General features: G+C 46.0%; 1 protein-coding gene across 8 annotated transcripts in view; it reads right to left on the bottom strand.

Annotated features, from left to right (window-relative positions):
- Positions 1–1,161: 1,161 nt before the first annotated feature.
- Positions 1,162–21,056, bottom strand: part of ST3GAL3 (ST3 beta-galactoside alpha-2,3-sialyltransferase 3) — a 171,260-nt gene continuing 151,365 nt past the window's right edge. For 5 of the 8 annotated variants that reach the window (XM_062497627.1, XM_062497628.1, XM_062497631.1 and 2 more), the window contains 2 exons: positions 13,373–13,519; positions 1,162–1,323 (listed from right to left, as the gene is read on the bottom strand). In XM_062497627.1, the coding sequence (XP_062353611.1) occupies positions 1,234–1,323; positions 13,373–13,519 (237 nt within the window). In that variant the 3' untranslated portion in view covers positions 1,162–1,233. The remainder of the gene's footprint in view (positions 1,324–13,372; positions 13,520–21,056) is intronic. The other 3 variants (XM_062497633.1, XM_062497634.1, XM_062497635.1) reach the window with 1 other exon arrangement.

Here is a 21,056-nt window from a genome sequence, read left to right as displayed (position 1 = left end):
ATACAAATCAAATGTGCAAATAGTGCATCTTGGGATGGCAAAGGAAGGAATTGCTCCTGAGAACAGGAGGAGCAGCAGAGCTTGAGCAGTATGGGAGGAGCTTGGAAATGGAGTGAGCAGGGGCCAAACAGAGGGTGAGAGTTCCCATCAGGTTCCATCATCACTGAGGTCACACGTCGCTTAAATAGGGAACATGACTGAGTCCGGAACGTAAAACAAACATCTTCAGCAGTCTCTGCTCTCAAACTGTAAAGCTTGAGATCTCTGCTTAAGATCTGACCTCCTTCCAAAGAATAAATTACTCCCCTCCCACACAAAAACAAAGCGAGATGCTGTCCAGAAACAGTGACACGGACTCCATGGGGGCCCTGCACAGCAGGCACAAACCAAGAGGCCTGAAAGCCTTGAGCACAAACGGGGCTCCTCTGTACCGTGACAGGCAGGAAAGTGGGGAGGGTCTGCTGTAGGTGGAGAAATCCACTGGCTCCCTGCTCCACCTTGGGGTCAGGGCAGAGGCAGAGCAAATGGCTATGAAAAACACAGCCAAATCAGTGGCTGCTGCTGTTGCTGCCTCTGTGGAGGAAGTGAGGAAAAATGCAGAAAAACAAACCCATGCTCATCTCCATCCAGAAGCTCCAAGCGGAAAATGAGAGGAAGCCATTATTCTCCCTTCAAATTGTAGCAGCACCAGTGACACTGAAGTTTTGGATGGATTTGTTTTCCTGGGGAAAGGTCTGAGGCCAGTGGCAATGCAGATGGAGCATGAAGAGGCCAGGTTTTTCGCAGGGCTGTGCACAAGCAGACTTTGCCTCGTACCTTGGTATTTCTAGTATGGTTCCAGCAGAGTCTTTTAAAAAATAATACTTTGTACATTCAGGCTTTGCTGCCTTTGGGCAGCATCACCTCCCATTTGGCACTAATCATTTTATTCACAAACCTTTCTTCTCTCTCCTGAGTCTTTCTTGTCTAATTCAGGATGCAGAAGACCTGTCTGCGATGCAGAGTTCAAGAACTGTCCACTCAGCCCCTTGCCCCCCTCCTGCCAGCTCTAGGCCTGGAGGTGGGAGATGTAACCCTCGTGCAGACTGGCAATGCAAGAGGGTCTTCCCAGAGCAGCTGGGCATCTCTGTGTGTCTTCAGTGAGGTGGAATTCTTGCAGGGGGCTGCCAGTGCCTGCTCCCAGAGCTGCAGCATTTCTTTGTCTTCTCCCTTGGATGCAGTGGCTGCAGCCACTCAAATCCCACTGGTTAGGTCAGTGATGACTCGGGCTTTCACCAGCTTTCTCAGAAATTCCTTCTCCCGCTGGATGTTGTGCGTCCAGGACTGGAAGAAATTGAGAGAGACAGGAGGTCAGCAACTACCCTGGCCAAGCATGCTCCTGTCCCTCATGCATGGGAGACTGTCAAGGACACAGATCCTGCTGTAGATTAGAAGAGCCCTTACACACCAAGGATCTTCTCTTATAAAAAGCTGACACCGTCAGCAGGGTTAGACCCGTGTACCTGAGGTAGAAAATTTCCCCATTGGCTGGGGGAAGTTTTTTGGCATGGTGAGATCTGGGCAATCCAGGTCCCTTGGGCAGATGTGCCCTCCCAAGGTACTGCACACAGCAGTAGTTGTTGGAACCCAACAGCACAGCACTGGTGGTGGTCTATACCAGGGAGCAGAGCTGGCAGAGAATCCTGCTTCTCCTGCCCTGTCCTGTTTGGGACAAGCAGCTCTCTGCCATGATGCTGTGTGGCACCGACAGCCCCAGGCATGACACACAGAGAATGGGCTGACAAGAGGTTCAAGGCAATGAAGGTCCCTCTCTAGATCTGCAGCACATTTTGGAAATATCTTTCTTGCTGCTCCTGCACATTTACAAGCCACTTCCATCCCCTCAGTGCACAAGAATGACAACAGTTAAAACTGCTACAGAAACTTCAGGCAGGTATTACCTTGTAACCTGTGTTCAAAAGAAGTCTTTGACTTCCTCTGCTTACCTGAATGCTGGAAAGGCTGCACCACTACTGAGAACAGGACCACACATGGAGAACTGTGTTGGTGCTCTTTGGGACTTGGAAATGCATAAGGCCCTATCTCTAAACTGAAAAGATGCTGCCCTGAAACAACTCAGTGCTTTGCTTCAGCTAATGTAAAAGCAGAAACTGAAAAGTGGCACTGGGAATAAGGCTTACAAAGGCTTGTAAAAGGAAAAAAAAACATCAGTTCCAGAAAGCAGCAGTGGGAATGATGGTGGCACAGAGAGAGCTGGGAGAGCAGTGCGTTGGAGCCAGAGAGCCAGGATCCCCCAATGTGCTGGAAACAGTTCCACATGTGGCATGTCAGCTGGGGGCCCTGGGCTTGGCCCCTGCCATGCAGCAGTGTCACTTCTGCCAACACAGCCCCATGCTAGGAAGGCTCAGCCCCAGCAGAGGCTGTGGGTGTGTGGGTGAACTCCTGCCCACAGGGACCATGCTGAGACACCAGGTCTCAGTCTCATTCACTTGCATCTGGCGGGGCTTGTTGTTGAAACCTGCCTGGAGCACCAGGAGCCTGATACCTCATAGCAAAATCTGAGCCCTCCTTTCAGTATGAGAAGCCAACTGGTTTTGGCCAGGACAATTGTTCGTGTTCATGTTTTCTGTACAGATGAACTGGGGAGGCAGCCACTTGTAGGCAAACTCAAACCAACTAAAACATCACCTCAGGCCATGTGCAAGTACCTTATCTGATGGCAAGAGGAAATCTGCTTTGTGAAAAGTACAAGTGGAGCAGGAATTTAAGTCCAGGAGGCAGATAACAAAACTTTGGGTGATACAATTGCAGTCTGGAACATTACAGCTAGGTCTGGCTCCAGCACTCAGGGCAAAGCTGCTGGCAAGACCTACTGACCCGTGGTTGTTCAGCATCCACTTTATATAAAAATATATATATATATTTGTATACATATATATGTATATATGTAAATGATTTATATATGCTTCCATATATATACTTTATACCTCAGGCACTGCCACTAAGTCCTTTTTGCAAGCAGACAGTCACACGAAAGGCAATTCAGTCTCCCACCTGATCCATGGATCTTAGTGATGTCCACATCAGTACTCTCTAATATTTTGTGGTTAACATAAGCCCACAGAGGAAGAGGTTCTCTCGTGAGAACAGGCTTTCATGCCTTCCAAAGAGCACTATCAGGGCACTCAGAACGGTGCTGCTCCCCCATCGCCCGACAGCAGCATGGGCAAGAGGGATGAGGCATGTCCTCAACACCAGCTCCAGTTACTGATTACAGGGGAAGGACTCACCCCACTGACAGACAGAGCTGATCAGACAAAGGAAGCTGCATTCCAGCACTAGCAGCGGCAGTGGGGACAAGAGCCAGAGCAATTTTCTCAAAACTGACAGGAAAGCAGGCACCTCAGTCCCATTGCTCCGAGAGGAAAAGGCAACAAAATGCACCCTAAACCCCAGAAGGTTTCAGGGTGTATACACCTCATATAGCACCCTGTGTATACACCTTAAATAGCACATAGTGCCAGCTGAAAACTCCAGCTCTTTTCTTGTCAATCTGCACCTCAAAGACAGTGATGGAGCAGTTTGGAGCAATCACTGTCATCTCCATCTTCCTGTCCCTGCACACCACCACCACTGCTGCAACCTGGCAGACTGGCTCTGCCTTCTCTCTCCTCTGCTGCTCACATCCAATGCAGCTTCCACTTGTGGAATCAAACAAGCTGCTTGCCTGAGCCCATGGTTGGAGTGATGAGCCTTGAGTGTTCCAACAGGAACATCCCAGGAGGCTCCAGACTCCTTGTTCTCTGGGGATCAGGCTAGGATTTCCTGTGCTTTGTGTCTCTCTCTCTGAGTAGTGGACGTTTGCTCTTTCCAGTGGAGAGAGAAGCAGAGGCAGCAGAGTTACCCTGCCAGCACTGTTATGGCTGCTCATCCCAGGGAGGTGGCAGTGGCTCTGAGCACTTGGTCACAGTTATTAGATGAAAATTTATCATCAGTTAGAGCCACCTTTCAGGGTTATGCAAATGCAGCAGCCCCAAACCACCTCTCCTTTTTATCTTGACAATTCCACAAAGAAGCACATAACATCATCTGTCATTTCAAGAGAAGCCAAGTAGAATATTAAGCCTAAGCAAATGTTTCACAGACCAACCCAGGAGGAAGGTAAGCTCCCCGTCTGTAATCAATTACAACTGGGGAATGCCTCAACTTTAGACTACATTAGTCTTATCAAGCATGCTGCAATTAAAATACAGGAAGGCTAAATCAGAGAGAGCGAAATCAATGAGGAATGCATTCAAGAAAAACAGCAAGTTGTAGAGGAGTTTTCTCAGTTCTGTTACACCCTCTGTACTTCTGCACATCAGCAGCACTTTTCCATGAAAACCTGCACAGAAACCACAGCTGTGTAAGAAGCACTACTTCACTGGCAACAGTCAATTTCCAGTATCCACCAGTGTTAATTTATCTTTGTCTTTAACCTTCACTGCTTTGTCTCTAGAGCTGCTTAATTTTCCTCATCAGACTGCTCCACTGTGCTTGAACCCCCTTGGAATTCACATGTGCTGAAACAAAAGGGATGGCTGGATGCCCTCATCTTCTTGTCTTTCAGGGATTTACTCACAGCTCCTTTATGCCCAGTCATTCTTACATCAACTTTAAATTTCAAACAGCTGTTTTCGCTCCTGCTTACTCTTAATACACAGAAAGAGAGAAACTTTATCTTTTCAGTCTTCATTTCACCAAGTTAAGCAAGCAATGTCTTTCTTCTACCAAAACAAGCTGTTCATTTACACCATGTAAACTGAGAAATCTCAGAATTATAGTAGCTCCCTCTGTCCCTATTTACTCCAGGTTTATTTCTCATGAATTATAAAAAATGGCTCACCAGTGCCTCATGCAGAGGCAATTCCTTCACTCAACAAGAAGTCCTTTCCTCTAGTCTTTCCAGAACTGTATTTGCCTTTTTCCCCCCCAGTGACAGCCTGGCAGCCTGAATTATTCTGTGATTTGTTTGTACCAATCTAAGTGCTTTCCTCCTCTGCCATTGCCAAATAATGCTATCCCAGATTAGAGTAAAAATGTCTGTTGTTGCCCCAGATAGTATGACCTTCCATTCATACTTTTAGGTTTCATGCCATCCAGTTCACTCTGTTCTCAAGGTGCTCATGGCTTTCCTGGATGGTATTTTGATCCTCCCTTGTACTGACCACACCTGGTTTTGTCTCATCACAAATTCCAGTTGCACACCATTGCCTTCTGTGACAAAAATCATTAAAGCAAACACTAAACATGACTTCCTGCAGAGGAACTCCCAGCTGTCCATTCAGTGCTGCTTTTTGTGTTCTCTCTTAGAGAGACTATTCATGTACAGGTGTTGCACCAAACTGTGGCTTCTGAAGCTTAACTAATAATATCTCAAGCAGCACAGGATTGCACGCTTAACTGAGCTTCTGACAGGTGGGACTGCTACACTTCCTCTGTCCCAAGAACGATTTTCAAAAAAAATCAAATAAAGATGTTAAATAAGTTTTTGTAACCTGCCTTTGGTAAATCCATGTTGTGTTTGCTTTCAGGATTTAATTATTCTTTCATTTAAACTGTGCTCTGAAGTTCTGAATAGTACCTCTGAGGTTAGTGTAAGAGTTCTGAATTTGACACGATTATTTTCCTTAACTTGCTTCCATACCCTCCCCACCAAAAAAAAAAAACAAAAACAAAAAACAAACAAACAAAAAAAACCCAACAACAAACAAAAAAAACCCCAAAACCAAAACAAAAAACAAACAAAAACAAAAAACACAAACAAACAAAAAACCCCAAACAAACAAACAAACAAAACCCACAAAAAAAACCCCAACAAACAAACAAACAAACAAACCCCAAAAAGTTAAAAAAAAAAAAAAAAGGAAAAAGAGGTATTATGTCCATTACAAGCTAATCCTGTGGAACTTGACAGATTTATTGTGGACCTTTTCCTCTGGACTTGCAGCTTAATTGGCTCAAAGTGGAACAGAGATCTCTTGGGCTCACACCTACTGCATTAGCTTCAACAGCTTTTGCCTTTCAGTGCTGACCCAGTAATTTTCGTTTTCTGTGAACTTCTCACCGTAAGCAACCCTTTCCCTCACATTCATCACATCATCCTGATAGAGGTAATATATATATTCATGTGGTTCCTACTTTAATCCTCCTGCTTCCTTCACCTCCCTGGATATCAGTCCGGATAATTCCTTCCTTGCTTCCTTATTAATTGTTTGTCAGTGACACTGTTGAGTATTTACTAATTTTCCTTTGCAACATCTAACTGAATTTGACTTTTGCCAGTTTCTACTTTATCTCTGTCCCTTCCAGCCATCAGGAGTGAAGTCTTCTAATGCTCTTCCTCATTTTCTCCATTACTTCTACCACCACATTGAAACAGTTCTTTATGAAGTTATATTTACAGCCTCTTTCTGCCAGTTTCCTCCTTGCTGCAAATATGAATCACAGATAATTATTGTACTTTCACAAACAAGACTCCAAGTCTACAGTAGGTCCATGAGCTCTTCAGTGAATCTGCTTTCAGTAGCCCATTCTCCAAGGCTAGGCTTAAGTTCAGAGCGCTCAGAGTCTGCACATGTCCCAGTTCCACTGAGCACTCTGCCACCACTGCTGAGTCTATATACAGCCTTGCTTATCAAACTCCCTCCTTTTGGGAGCAAAATCTGAGTTATATCATCCCTTCTGTTGACATTCTATTTAATTTAACCATGAAGGCACTTCATCAAAGGCTATTTCCTAAAATGTCCCTCTGCAAGGTCTTCATAAACGCTGAAAACAGCTGTGAAAGGCCTGCAGCTCTTCTCATGCCCTCTCAGCTGGTGAGAAGAGCTGTGCCAGCCACTGTGCCTGGGAAAACCTGGGTTCTCCTTTTGACAGTCCTACTTTACAGCCACAACAGTGCCTTTTCTGGGGGCACCCAGCACCCCACAGACATCTGTGTTCAGTGCTGGGATCAACAGCTGGGCTCTAACACACCTCTGTAGATTTTTTACTGCCTTCTCCTACAGAGATCTTGTCCAAACCCCAATTCCGGTTTTGCCCATTCTGCAGGCATACCTTCCTTGCTGTTCTTTAGTGCACAGTGGTATCTTGAGTGTCACTGTATTTCTGTCCTTCTGAACAAGGCAATACCTGTGCTCTGGCCAAGACTGCTATTCCAACAATCTTTTCCAGATTTCTGTTATACAGACACACAGTCCTTATGCACAGGAACAGCATGTGAGGCCTTTGCTCAGCCCTAACGCTGTCAAACAGGTGGCTTTTAAACAAAGACAAAAATGTATAAACTTCATCAGTCATCACTGCTGGCCCCAAGAAAAAGCACTGCCCTTTCAGAGGTGCCCCTGCCCCAGCCCCTAACCTCCCCCTCAAAAGCTGACCTCCATTTCAGTCTGCACCACTCCTTGTACTGCAATCACAATTCATCAGCCAGGCTCCAATAGCCATGTTTTCAGTCTATAAATCACCACGCCAGACATCTGCCCAGCTTTCAAAGGAGTTTTGTTCTTCTTGTTGGCTACCACAAACTTTAAGGTACTTGGTAGCCTGAAGCAGCCCTACCACCCCCTCCCAAGCAACTTGTGTTGATTTAAAATGCAAAAGGCGGCTTCACAGAGAGAGCTCAGATGATGATAAAGCACTATTGTTTGTGCCTTTATGGTTCAAGACTCCAAACTCGATGTTTGTGGATTATTCTGAGAGGTAGCTGCTGTTGGGGAGAGACAGAGACAAAGCTGTGTGTCACTGCATGCTGCAGGCCACCTCCCCTGGCCCTTGTGACAGCCCTTACACAGGCTGAATGAGAAGTGTTCCAGGATGGTGTCCTCAGCATCCCACAGAGACCTGCTGGGGAAGGGGCCAGTGATCAGAAAGAAGCCATCAAAGGCTGCCACACCACCTCCCCCTCAGGTCAGGCAATGAGTCACTGAGGTGCTGGGCACAGCTGTATCAAAGGAGCTGACACCTCCAACAGCAGTGCTGGTGTTTGACCTGCTTCTCCAGTAAAAAGGAGAGCCGCCAGCAGCTCCACTGTGGGACACAAACACTGCAGCCAGGCTCTGGATGAGCAAGGGTGGCTTTTAACCACGAATCGCCCTTTTTACCACTCAGAAGTGTGTGAGGCAGTCTGCAGCCAGCTGCTGAGAAGACAGCCCAGGATGTTCCCTGGATGGCACCTGAGGTAATTCCTTGTTCACATTCTTGCTCCTGCAAGAAATGACCAGGGGATAGAAGCTCCCCTCTGGATCATGAGACTTGGGAAGACCGTGTGCATGGGAAGAGCACATGGAGGAGGGATGCTGGGAGCCTGTCTTGTGCTTTGTTCCCATGATTTAGCACAGCCCCCTGCTCTCTCAGTTTCATAAGCCCCTTATGGATCTGTTTTTACTATTCTAAACAGTCACTTTCCCATCCTTAAATAATTTCTATTTCACTCTATTTTAAAATTATTCCTTTTCCTCACCACCATTTCCATGTTTCCTTCGCTATGCTCCCAGTGGGTCTGACACTTCTACATTAATAGAAGACAGTGACCTGTGATAAAAATACATTTTTATGGAGTGCTTGGACAGGAAGCATTACAGAACCTGAGCAGGACATAAAAATACAATAAAGTATAGGAAAATCCAGCTCTGACAGATTCATTGTCATGAAAACAGAAACAAGTGAGCAGACACCTTGGCAAAGACTCAATTTTTTGTACAGCATTCATGGAAGCAGGCAAGGGACAAAAGCTGTTGCAAATTTATTTGGAATAGGAAAACAGTAACTGAACAGAGAAGACACACTTGGACATTCTGCATTTTGTAAGCTGAAACATAGAGATAGGATAAGAGCTGAAAAATCACCTGTTATACAACAGCACTGTCTGTTGGACAGTGGAGTCCCAGTAACAGATCAGAGATCAAAATTTGTCTTGATACCACACAGAAATCTGCTGAAGTGCAGGCCAGGAGTCTGCAGCCCAGTCATGAAGGGGAGCAGTTGAGAGACCAGGGGAGAAGATGCTGGACAGAAGAACTGGCCTCGTGGTACGGTTTTAATTGCATTGATCTTCCAGCTCACACCTGAAACTGAAAGCAATGCCCCAGTGTGTTTCCAGCTTTCCAGAGCACACTGAGGAACAGAAAAGGGGCTCCTCCACCAGCTCTGCCTGGACATACCCCAGACAGAGTACACTGAGCTACCCAGGAGAGAGGGTAAAGAATCTATCCAGTACTAAATTGGAGAAACTAACTCTGATGAGCATTCCCAAGCACAGAACCCACACGTTTGCAGCCGTACTACTGAATAGAGTCCCAAGACCATACACTCCTCCTTGACTATTAACTGTGATCAAGCTCCAGTGCATCTGCCTCCTTGAAGAACCTTTTCTTCTGGGGCTGGAAATGCCTGCCCAGCCCTCAGGAGTTGGAGATCCTGGAATACTCAGTGTAGGCAGCTGGCTTCTGTGGTAGCAATAGCAAACACAATCTTGGACCTTGAGAGCTTTTACTCCTGAGGGAAAAGCACAGGCTGAGCTAAACTATGGACTGGGTATGCGTGTTTCTCCTTTTGGAAATTCAGCTGCCAGTGCCACAGAGCAACAGGAAAAATCAGATTCATCTCCACAGAGATTTTATCACCTCAGTCTTGGCACGGGAGAGGCATCTCCACCCAGCTGTGAGCAAGTGAGTGCATTTTGCTGGCTTTTTTTATGTAATCAGAACAAATTCCTTAGAGATGAGTCACAGGGTTTCAAGGGTGTCCAGAGAGATGTCAAGCAGCCTCAAGTGTAAATCAGTGACACACCTTACTGAGAGGACTCCTGCTCAACAGCAGGCCCATTTTCCCTGCAGATACCAGGCAAAGGAAGGGGCTTGAGGGATATTACCCAACAGGCTCCCACAATCCACACACACACACACACACACACACACACACACACACACACACACACACACACACACACACACGTGTGGCATCTCCAGACCTAGGACACTGCTGGTGTTTACATTTCCTCTGTAAAGACAGTGATGTTTTCAGGGTGGAGCTGGAGTGCTTCCCTGCAGCTGCTCTCTAGGCTTAAACACTGAAGATTTTCAGACATTCAGGCTGGAGGAACTTGGCAGTCATTAAAGAGATTTGAACTTCAGAAACAGAGGTTCTGCCCCACCAAAATCTAGTCAGACTTCAGGGGTTCCTACCTGGGATGTCCATTGTGGTGGAACAGCTGCATCCCTTTGCAGTTGATTCAGTGCTGTGATGATGCTATGTAAAGAAACCTGTTCCATTCCCCTGCCCAGGAATGAACATTCCAGTTTCCACGGGTCTGCAGGCCAGAGAACAAAGATGATACTTGCATAATTTCAAGGCATAGCCTGCTTTAGCAGCTCCTTTAGAGACTGAAATGTAGAGGAGGACCAGGAAGAACTAGGCTTGGACACAGTCCCAGAAGTCCAAAGTAACAATGAGAAAAACCCTGTGAATGCTTTGGGACCTTTGGGCGTCAGAGCAGAGGGAACAGACAAAAACCTTGGTGGAGCTTGGGTCAGTCTTCTTTCACTAATGCCAAGGACAAGGTTTGATACAAGGTACCAGTGCAGGCCAGCTTCCCAGTTTGCCAGATCTTCCCTCAAGCAGGTGCTTCCAGTCTGGAGTGGGGCAAATCTCTATTTCTGCATTCTTTGAAGGCAACTGCAGAAGACACAACCCACCTATTATGCCCTTCACCTTTCAACTTCACCCTCAGATGACTAACAATTACCAGCTATCATTAATATTAAATAGGAGAGAAAGAAATGTGATCCTCTCTTTGCTCTTCACATTCCACAATATCACAAACAATTTGTCATACTGGGAGGGGCAGAGGCAGGAGGAGAATTAATTATTAATACTTGGGAACAGATGGCTTTTCTTGTACCAGGGCAGTGAAATGTAAGAGGAGCCCAGGGGTGAGGATGTGAGGATTAGATGGGCAGACACATATCAGGTAACCAGCCTTCAAGAGGAACAGGAATCTTCTTCCTAGAACCAGCTCTGTTGGGCTGCAGAGCTCTCAACAATAGCCCTGGCTGCAGAAACAAACCCACTGACATCTGAATTACTGAGGCTTCACCAGAACCTTTCAACGCTCCCTCACCTCTGGACAGAACATCCTGGACACAATGACTGATGGCTTCCAGACAGCAGAGGCCTGGCAAATCAGGCACCCGCTGCTCTCTCTAGGAGACTTTACTGGTTACATTTCACGTGTTCATCCTCATCTAACTGTCCTGTGTCATGCAATGTCTATTCTTGAGACCACATACAATGTCCAAGAGTGACCTCCTCCAGCCTTCCAATGACCTTGGATCCCATTTAGAGTGCTGGCCTCCAAAATCAGAGATCCAAGTGATGTGGACCTGCAACTTCAGCCAGAGACTCCATTATCCAACTCTCTTTGCCAGCTTTTCCCATTGATTTGTGTAAGGATGAAGAACAAGAAGACTTCATTCTTGTCAGCTCCAGTGGTGTCCTTGAGGACAGAGACACATACCAGGTTGTAGAACAAGCTCGGCAAGGACAGCTGCTGTGGGTATCCCCATGTCCAAAAGCTCAGTGTGGGACAGACATCCTTATGAGACAGGAAGAACAACTGGGCAAGAGTGATTATCCACCGAAGGCAGCTGGTTCACCAGAGTGAAAACAGTGGCACCAAAAGCTTTTCCTGAAACTTTCTTGGCAAGTTTCTGTACTGGAGTCACTGCTGGATTCAGGCATCTGCAACCATTTTCACTCTGGTGTAGCCATCTCTTTGCTGGAAGACTAAGGGACCAGCTGTACTGCCTCAGACCTGGGCCTGGGGAGCCCAGGGTCCTGTCTCTGGCAGTGGTTATAAGCAGATGCCCAGAACTGAGCAAGCTGATGGTGATACACCTCCTCTACTACTGCAAAAGTTATATTCCTTAGCTATTTTCTATTCAGGGATTTCTCAAGCCAGACATCACTTCAATTCAATTTACTTCTCTGGACATACCCCTTAAATCCTCAAATAGGCACTCATTTTCCCAGCAGGGACTGATTAAATCCATGGGACTGATTAAATTAAATCATTACTCCATTGAGCTAAGCAGACTCTCTTGCCACCTCCATAGGCTCAGAAGGAACCTCAGGACCACAATGTCAAGTCCCTTGGTGTATTGAGGACCTCCTGACAGCCTTTTCCTAAACTCTGTTTGTTCTCTTAGCCTCTGCTGAGAGCTTGTTCCAAAGTCTCATTACTCAGATAATTAGACACACTCTTCTCATTTCTCAAGCTGACTAATCACTGATTTATAATTCCACTCAGTCTGCCTAGGGTCATGCAGCTTGCAGTCTGTGAGAGTACTGAGACACGTACAGTCTTGTGATTTGGAAAAACACAACTTCCCAGTCTTCCCTCCTGGTCTGAATCAATGGTAAAGTGCTTGAGGTGAACAATTGCCAGGTGCCAGGAGACAGCTACAGTCCACAAACAATGCAACTTTTCAGAGCATGGAGTAGAATAGAGCAAGTTTCCCTATCCAGTAAAGAGGGAGAAGCAATCTTAGGAAGACCTGGGCCACATCTGTGCTGGGAAAGACGAAGCTCTCCCAAAAGAGTAGTCAACCTTCCCACTACAGAAGCTTTGACTAGTGTTCAAGTTTGCTCTAGTTTGGTACAGGAAATGGATGGACCTGAAGGCATCTACATGCCTTACACCAATATGAGATATATGCATTGCATATATGCATTACACCAATATGAAAGCTTTTGTTCCTCCGAAAATGCTATTTGTCTCACTGTGATAGTAGCAGAAAATGTGTTTAATGTGGACCTGTCTTTACAGAGCAGTCTGCACAGAGCCCAGGTGTGTTTACACCAGTGAAGTGCTGCTGAACAGTCAGCTGAGAGCTCAGGTACACAGGCAGATCTCACCTCCCCCCTGCTTCCCAGGGCTTGAGGGAGGATCATCTCAAAAAAGAAGCCTATGGATTAGAGAGCAATACAATGGATCAAAAAGCAGGAGACGGTGCATATTTTCAACCTCAGAGCAGAATTGCTCCCTTTCATACCTCTTGAGTTAACATTTATGCGGATCTTTTCCCTGCCACTCAAAGAATAAATTATACTATACACACATTCCAGAGAACATTTCCCAGCAGTAATAACCATTTTTAACATACATCGAGCTTGGGAGAATGTTTAGAATTTTACAGGCAAATGCATGGGTGGAGCTGTGTTAGGATCCACCCAGGAAAGCTGTAAGTTGACATCAGGATCCCAGTGAGGCTCTGGAATCGAGGTGGCTAGTGGGCTTGGGAGGAGGATGTGCTTGGCAGGAGCTCCCTACCTCTTTGATGGCAGACATCTTGATGTTCTCATAGTAGTGCAGTGGTGCATTGGGTGAACTCATGTCATAGCCAAACCCAGCTACCGCCACCTCATCACAGTTGTGCAGCGCCATGGTTATTGCTACGCTTCCCAAGGTGGGGATGTTCTGAGAGGAGAGAAAGCAGGAATGGAAGTCATTAGCAGGTTGCCATTTTTATAATCAAAGATTTCCTCTTATTGTCTCTGCTCATGGGGGCACCGCTGCTACAAAGAAGAAAAAAAAGGAATGTGGTATTTGGCTATATTCAACCTGTAAGCTTGCAGGGTTGATAACCTCCCAGCTTGTAAAGAAATTAATGCAAATGGTCAGACTCCCCTTCCACAACTTTGCTGTCCTGAGAACAGGGCAGCAGATGAGCCGGAGGATGAATCACAGTGGATACATCAGCTTTCTGAAATTAAAACAGACACAGACAGTGGCTTACAATGTTAATGCACATTACTGCCTTCCAGCTAGGCTAAGGAAGAATACTTATCCCAAACAGGTCACCATACAGGAACAAAAGTGAGGAACAGCACCAACTCCTTATTTTACTGATGGCAAAAGCAGTTTAAGGTTGTTAAACAGCTCTGGGAGCTGCAGAGGAGATAAGGCAGTGTGTTCCACTTCCTCTGCTCAGGGGCACCTTGACATTGAAGGGGCACTCTGGCCTATTCCATTGCCTCCGAACCACACACTGGGAAAGCAATGAGCAATGGGAAGCCAGTCAGAGAGGGGTGGTAGCATCCAGGGGACACCCCAACTGTCTTTTCCCATCTGCTGACCTGCAATTTGTGCTGAAGTCCAGCCTCAGCCCTTCCCATTTCACTGGGCTCTGCCAAGGCCCTGTGACAGCAGAGGTGAACAGCTACAACTGCTCCTGTGTGTTCTGCTGGGACAGCAAAGTGTTTCTAGTGTTTCCTAGCTCACTGACTTTTCTAGCTTCCCTTTAGCCAGATAAATCCAGAGGCAACTTTGCCCCAGGGGCTAGGGAGAGGCTGAGAAATCCACCCACATCTTCATTTGTAGAGTATCCAACACTGGCTGTGTTGGAAATATCACAAATTCAGAGGACGTGCTCAGACAGTCACTAAGGGTGACAGCTCTTAGCTGAGATGTAGAAACCTACTGCACTCTTCTATTTTTCATTTACAATAGTTTACCCTGAACTGGTGAGCAATGCTATAGAATGTTAAAAAAAGCTGGGAACAATGTTTTGAGTTTCTGCTTCTCATTCAAAGGAACTGTTGTTTTTTTTTGTCAGCACATGACATTTCTCACTTCTGATTGCCTGACCAGTCCAAAGAACAATGTTTTTCAAGCAAAGAATGCCACCCATATCCCAGCTGAGGTGTGCAGAGCTGGGAGCACAACTCGTGTGCTGTGTAGAATTCCATTACAGTGCACTGGAGTTACTCTAATCTGAAAACAAACAGGCAAAAACTGCTTATGGCAAAATAAATGAAACATTAAGTTCAAACATTTGCAACACAACAGTAACAGAGCACATCTGAAAAGACAAGATCTTCCTACATCCTCCTGTTCCAGTTCTAGATGTTGGGAAAAACAGCAGAGTAATTTTGTTCTCACTACTTAATTTTAGCTGATACTCACAAAAACAATACTGGTTTTATTGTAGTTACTTTAGTTAACTGTTAATTCACTGGTAGCCAAAAAATATCAAGTAGGGGTTTCAAATAAACGGAAAAAAAATTGTTAGGCAAGGATAAGAACATTGCCCCAAATTTCAAAATATCCAAGAACATCCTGTCTTTCCAGACATGACAGTTTTAATTCTGATTTCTCAGCTTCATGTTTTGCATAGAAGATGACATTAGTATGTCACTGGAATTGCATCAGCTGGTGAGCAGACGTGCCACAAAACCCTTTTCCTCAGCAGAGCTGTAGCTACAGTGTCCAAAACACAGTGAGTAAATGGTTACATCCTTGAGACTGTGTGGTCATTGGGAACACGATGGAGCTAACACCGCCCACCCTTGCACTGGGCCCATTCCCACGGTACCGCTCAAGGGAGACACAGGGTCTTTGCCTGGAGGGAATTTCACTGGCCAAGTTAACATTTAAGAGCTAACTTTCTAATGTGTGTCTTGCAAACCACAGAGAATTAATCACACTACCCAACCTTACGGGAGGACTGCCAAACTTTCTTTCAGGCATACTCTGTTTGGAGAATAACTGTAGACTGAAATTGAAAGTGAACTTTCCTTTGGTTGCCAAATATCTGTCTGACTTTATTCTCTCTATAATACATCCAATGGTATTTATGGAAAAATAGGAGGTAATTTTCTCATCTGCTTCTATCCTTCAGTAGCTCCTGACATGCCACTATCTTAGTACCACCTTCTCTGCTCCCAAAAATGATTAAAATACCAGAGACTACCTACCCTCCTAACCTATTGAACTGTAGTAGATATATCTGATTTGGCCTCCACAACTATCAGAATTTCACAGGGTGTCCTTAGCAAAACAGTTTTGCATTACCTTAAAAATCACATCTGGAAACTGATGATCTGATCACAGTCTCTCAATTAAATTACTCCTTATTGATGTTAGCACCCTCCAACATTGTGGTAGCTACAGGTTAATATGTGTCCCCCTTGAAGACAGAACTCTGAAGCCTTCAGTGGTGAGATGCAGCCTCACAGCTCTCTGCTGCAGTCAGAATCCTGCAGGCTAGAGAGGTGCCTCTTGAAAATACTGTCAAAATTATCACCCCTGCTATTCATTGAGGGCAGTAACTGTTAGGGCAGCACAGGGGTGCTTGCAGAGCCCACCCATAATAAATGGTGTGGGTAACAGCACCTGGCTAAGAGAAGAACATGGTACCAAGTGTGCGTGCTCCCACACCTGCCCAGATCACATACATGTAACTGAGCACTTGCTCAAACTGCTTATCTTCTTTAAAAAAGAAGCAACCATCAGAGGAATTAAACAGTAACTGGGGAATGAAATATCTTGAAGAAAAAGCAGCTGCCTTGAACAAAACTATAAAAAGGACAATTGTTGATTAATTGTCATTAGTAAGTCAATACAGTACTTTAGACTTGATTTGGTTTAAGATACAGAAACTGGGCCCTCTTCTCCTGTGGAAATCTGCTGAGATTCTGCTACCCCTTCCCCTTTTGAAAATGAAGCACTGCCTCATGCCCAGCTTGCAGCACAGGAAAGACAACACCTTGTAGGATCTAGGGATGTGTCCCAGGCTGTGCTGCAGAGAATGCATCAGAGCAGCACTCTCCAGGTCCAAGGGAAAGGGCTCTCCCCTCCTTTCCTCTTAGCAAAGAAGTGGCAAATAAAAGGAGACACATATTAGAGAGGAAGTGGCTATAACTACTCCCTGTCTGCATCTACACAGCTTCCAAACTCTCCTGATTGTATATATAAATTCATTAGCTGCTAACCTTGATCTGGACTGCATGGACCATATAGAACCTATGGGGCAAGCTGGGGGACAAATCACTCCAAAAGAAGTTAGACATCATGGACATGGCTGTGCCAAATCTGGCTTGCTATGCCCTGCACAATGCGTCAGTGCTAGATCACCACACACACCCTTGTGCCATGCCCCAAAGACATACCAAAGCAACCACCACACCTCCTGTGTTGAGTTATGAAAATAAAACTCTCTCAAACAACTGAGGAGGCCTCTCATTATCAAGGCCTTTACTGAGACAAAACCCCCCAAATTCTACCATCTTGCCTCAGAAATAACTAGTGTTAGACCAGCTCAAAACCTGTCTTCCTGCTCATGGCCCCTCTGTGTGCTTGTGTGTTCCTGTATCTCCAAGCAATGCTGCTTTCAACCAAATGGTTGAAGAGCTACAGCCCCACAGCAGCCAGCGCTGAGGCAGGAGCCTCCTGGGATTCCTCCCAGCTGCACAGAGACTGCCCAGTGCAGGTTAGACCATGGGGCTCCCTGGAATGGTCCAACATGACCACTGCTGCACATGTGGCCATGACGAATCTCTGATCTGAAATGGTGCCCAGCAAGCAGTGTGAGCTGCAAATGGCAAAGCCCAGAAATCATTGGCAGCCCTTTCCCCTTGCCAATTCTCTGCCACAGGTGTTGAGCTTGGCCTTGTAAGCTCTGCATCACCTGCTGTGTGTCTATGGTTTCTGTCCAGGCTGAGGCCCATGGAGGTACCAGGCTTAGCATCCCCTCTCCAGCACTGTAAGCAACTACAAGGGCAATTCTCACTGGGTTCAGAACTGAAAGTTCACATTTTCAAGCCTGACCTGCTTGTCTAAGACCAAACATATGGAAAATGTAATATCTAATGAAATGCTCCCCAGAGATCAGCCCTTTGTCTGGTCCCATTTGAGAGAACACAGCAGACTGACAGATGAGCCAGGGATGACACTAAAAGGCCATGTGACAAACAGAAGCAGAAAGCACAGCAGTGCTGGGCAAAGCCTGCCTGAGCCTCTGGAGCATGGCTCCTTCCTGGGGTACCTGTCCTCCATGGGTAAGGTGAGCACATGCATGGTGGATCTTGGTGAGGAAAGTGTAAAGGCAAGAGAGGCAAAGATTTTTGGTCTTGTGCTGTGGGGGAACACAGGGACCCCCTCCTTGTGCTCAGGGACCACAGCAAGCTCTGTGCAGTGCAAACACAGCCAGTTTGCACCAACAGGTCAGGGGACCAGGAATGCCTTAGCAGTACAGACACAGGATAGGTTCTCCTAACTACTCCTACACTGTTCTCTGCTGCAAGCAGGAAGACAAAAGGCTTCACACCTCAAGATATTGATGTTTCATCTTCATTCTGCCTCCTGCAGAGGCTTTAAAGACTGACTTCTACTCAAATAAGGAAAGAAGTCAGCCAGCAGAAATGAACACTGGAACTCCTCTGGACTCTGTTGAGGCTGACCATTACCTTGTGGGCTTGTGCTGAAGATCCAGGGCTGGTGACTGAACCAGGGCTGGAACTGCTCTTTGCTTCATGCATGTGAAAAGCTCTTGCTGCTTTTCATTCCATGCCCTGGGTCATTCCTGTGTCACTGCCTGCTGGACTGGAAGGAAATGACTGCTGTAAATCTGTTTTTAGAAATATTTGACTCCCTTAATATGTTAAATGAATTCCAGTTATTTATGGGATTTTACTTAGTTCAGGGTAAGACTTATTGGATTGTTCAGACCATACCAATTGTTACCCTTTTCAATAAAAGGGTGTTACTGAAGAATAAACTCCCTAAAAATAATAATGTACCTGGATATTGAAATTGGTTTGACTACTATATTAAATAATTTGAAGAAAACCCCCAAAAATTGCTTACCTGGGAAAAATTCCTACCTTAGTTTTATCAGTTACAGACCTGATCACCTAATAGAAATGTTTTCAAAACAAAAGAAATTCAGACCAAAACTGTAATAGTAATCACAATATACACAACAATCACTATATTTACTTTTTGTTTCTATATGTTTGCATCGGTGCAAACCCAAACCTACCCTTTGTTTCCTTTAGCTGAAAAGTGTGGAAATAGGCATTTCATTTCAGTATCATTCATTGTGAGCAGGCAAGTGCCTGGCATTCTGTGGAGTGGTCCCTGTCACAGGAGCTTACAATGCACACTGCTGCTCCTATGGCTACTTCCACCCATGGACAGAAACAGCTGCAATAGTGGGCTTCAAAAGACAAAGCAGAGCATATCAGTGCCCTTCCTTCAGCTTCCCTGGTTATCCCTTGCTGTGAGTGGCACAGAGCCTGCAGGACTGGCTGTCTGCAGCTGAGCAAAGGGAAAGGCCAGCAGCTGGTGGCTGGACACAGAACATGAGGACAGCCCAGCAGGTTCCCTTCTGCCACTTCCCTGCTGAGTTCCTGAACACCTAAGCCCAGTCCAAGTATTTCTGACCACATCTAACTGATGCACAAGCTCTGATGCATCATTTGCCATAGAGCAGATTCCTGTGCAGTGCAGGGAGTCTTTCTAAAGGACCTAAGGACTTACCAGAAGGCAAGCAAGGGCATGACTTTACTACACCCTACCTGCTCTGTGATAAGCACATACACGTTCACCCCATGCTAAATGGGAGCTCATGGTCTCCACTGAGAAGCAAACTCCCTTCAGCTCCTTGGCATCTCTTGTGCAGAAGCAGGTGGCTGGGCTTGTACCAAGAAGAGGCTGGTATGCATTTACCTGCTCCCCAGCACTGGTTTGTCTGAGTGTCCCTTCCCCAGCAGTTCATGGACTGATCCCACTGCAGTAGCAATGGGTGGAACTGCCCAGCCCACAAAGCAGATGTGCTGCCTTGCAAACCCAAAGCTTTACAGTGACACTAAGTCTCTACATTTAACTGACTGCATCTGCAGTGTGCCCTTACCTGTCCCTCTACCTACCTTAGGAGATTACATCAGGGTGCAAAAAAGGAAGAACCACATAACTGGAAAGGATTAAGTGGAAGACTGCTCTGCTCCTGCCCCCCACCTCTCTTCTACTCCACAAAGACCCAACAGGTTCCAAGACAGCCTTCACACAGTCATAGTCCAGTAAGAACAGCCCAGGAGACAAAGTTTGCTGACACCTGGGCAACTCATGAAAGAAAAGGTGATGATGTTGAAACAAGGCAACTGAAAACTGCTTAAGGAGCAAAGGATCCCCGCTGGCACCTCCAGAAAGGCTGCCTGCCCACAGGAAAAACCATCTAAGAGCTTTGAGAAGCCCTGGCTGCAATGTGCTAACACTCCAGCATCAGAGGTTAATCCCTGGGCTGTCAGCACTATACAGAGCTGCTAATCCATGGCTGGGTGCCTGAATCAGCCTGGTAACACCTCCTGCACATGGCTCCTCCTTCACCAGGTTAGTGTTGAGGCTGGGTGAAGTCCAAAGAAAGATAATTTATCTTTTTATAGATTCAACCCCTTCCAGTACATGAACAAACAGAAGACTTACAGAGTTGGGTTAAATCATAAACAGATCCATGGATACACAGCACCAGCACACAGAGAAACAAGAACTGTAGTCTGCACCGGAGTCCTCAGACTTCTGATAATTTGTGTCACCTACCTGAAGCATTCTCCTTTCTGCCTCACACCAGGCTCAGGGCTCCCAGAGGAGCCAGAAAGACACGGCTCCAATGGCTCTGAGGGCTGCTGACTGGACAGGACAATTCACTGCACAGCCAAAGGCACCACAGCAGTGAGTAACCCAGGGGTGTCTGTGCACCCAGCAGTGACACCTCTGAGCTGATGCTCGTGCTTGTCCCCCAGTAAACTGCCTGCAGTGTATGTGGTGCTATTGCAAGCTTGCACGCACACCTTAACAGAATCCTTTAATTAGAGAGAGGATCTTTACGAGACATTTTTTTTTTTGGGCTAAACCATCTTCAGGCATTAACAATTATTTTTCCACAGACACTGCTAGGAGCCCAAAGTTTGCTCTTTATCATCAGCTTATCCCAAGAAAGAGAAGTCCACACACAGCATGGAACTGCTCTCTCCCATTTTTAGGACCTCAGTAGGACTGAAGAAAATTCTGGAAAAGCTTTACCAGTCACAGAGAGAAGTCACTATTCATTATGGGTGTGAGTTTTGCTCCTTGCTAAGACTTTTGGCTACCACTGCCATGAATGCAATCAAAACGCACATCTGAGTTGTACCCCACTTCTACACTCCAGGATCATCTGGCCCAAATTATATTATCA

The sequence above is a fragment of the Cinclus cinclus genome, chromosome 8 (assembly GCF_963662255.1).
Source record: "Cinclus cinclus chromosome 8, bCinCin1.1, whole genome shotgun sequence".
NCBI lineage: Eukaryota > Metazoa > Chordata > Aves > Passeriformes > Cinclidae > Cinclus > Cinclus cinclus.
This window is presented reverse-complemented; position numbering and strand designations above follow the sequence as displayed.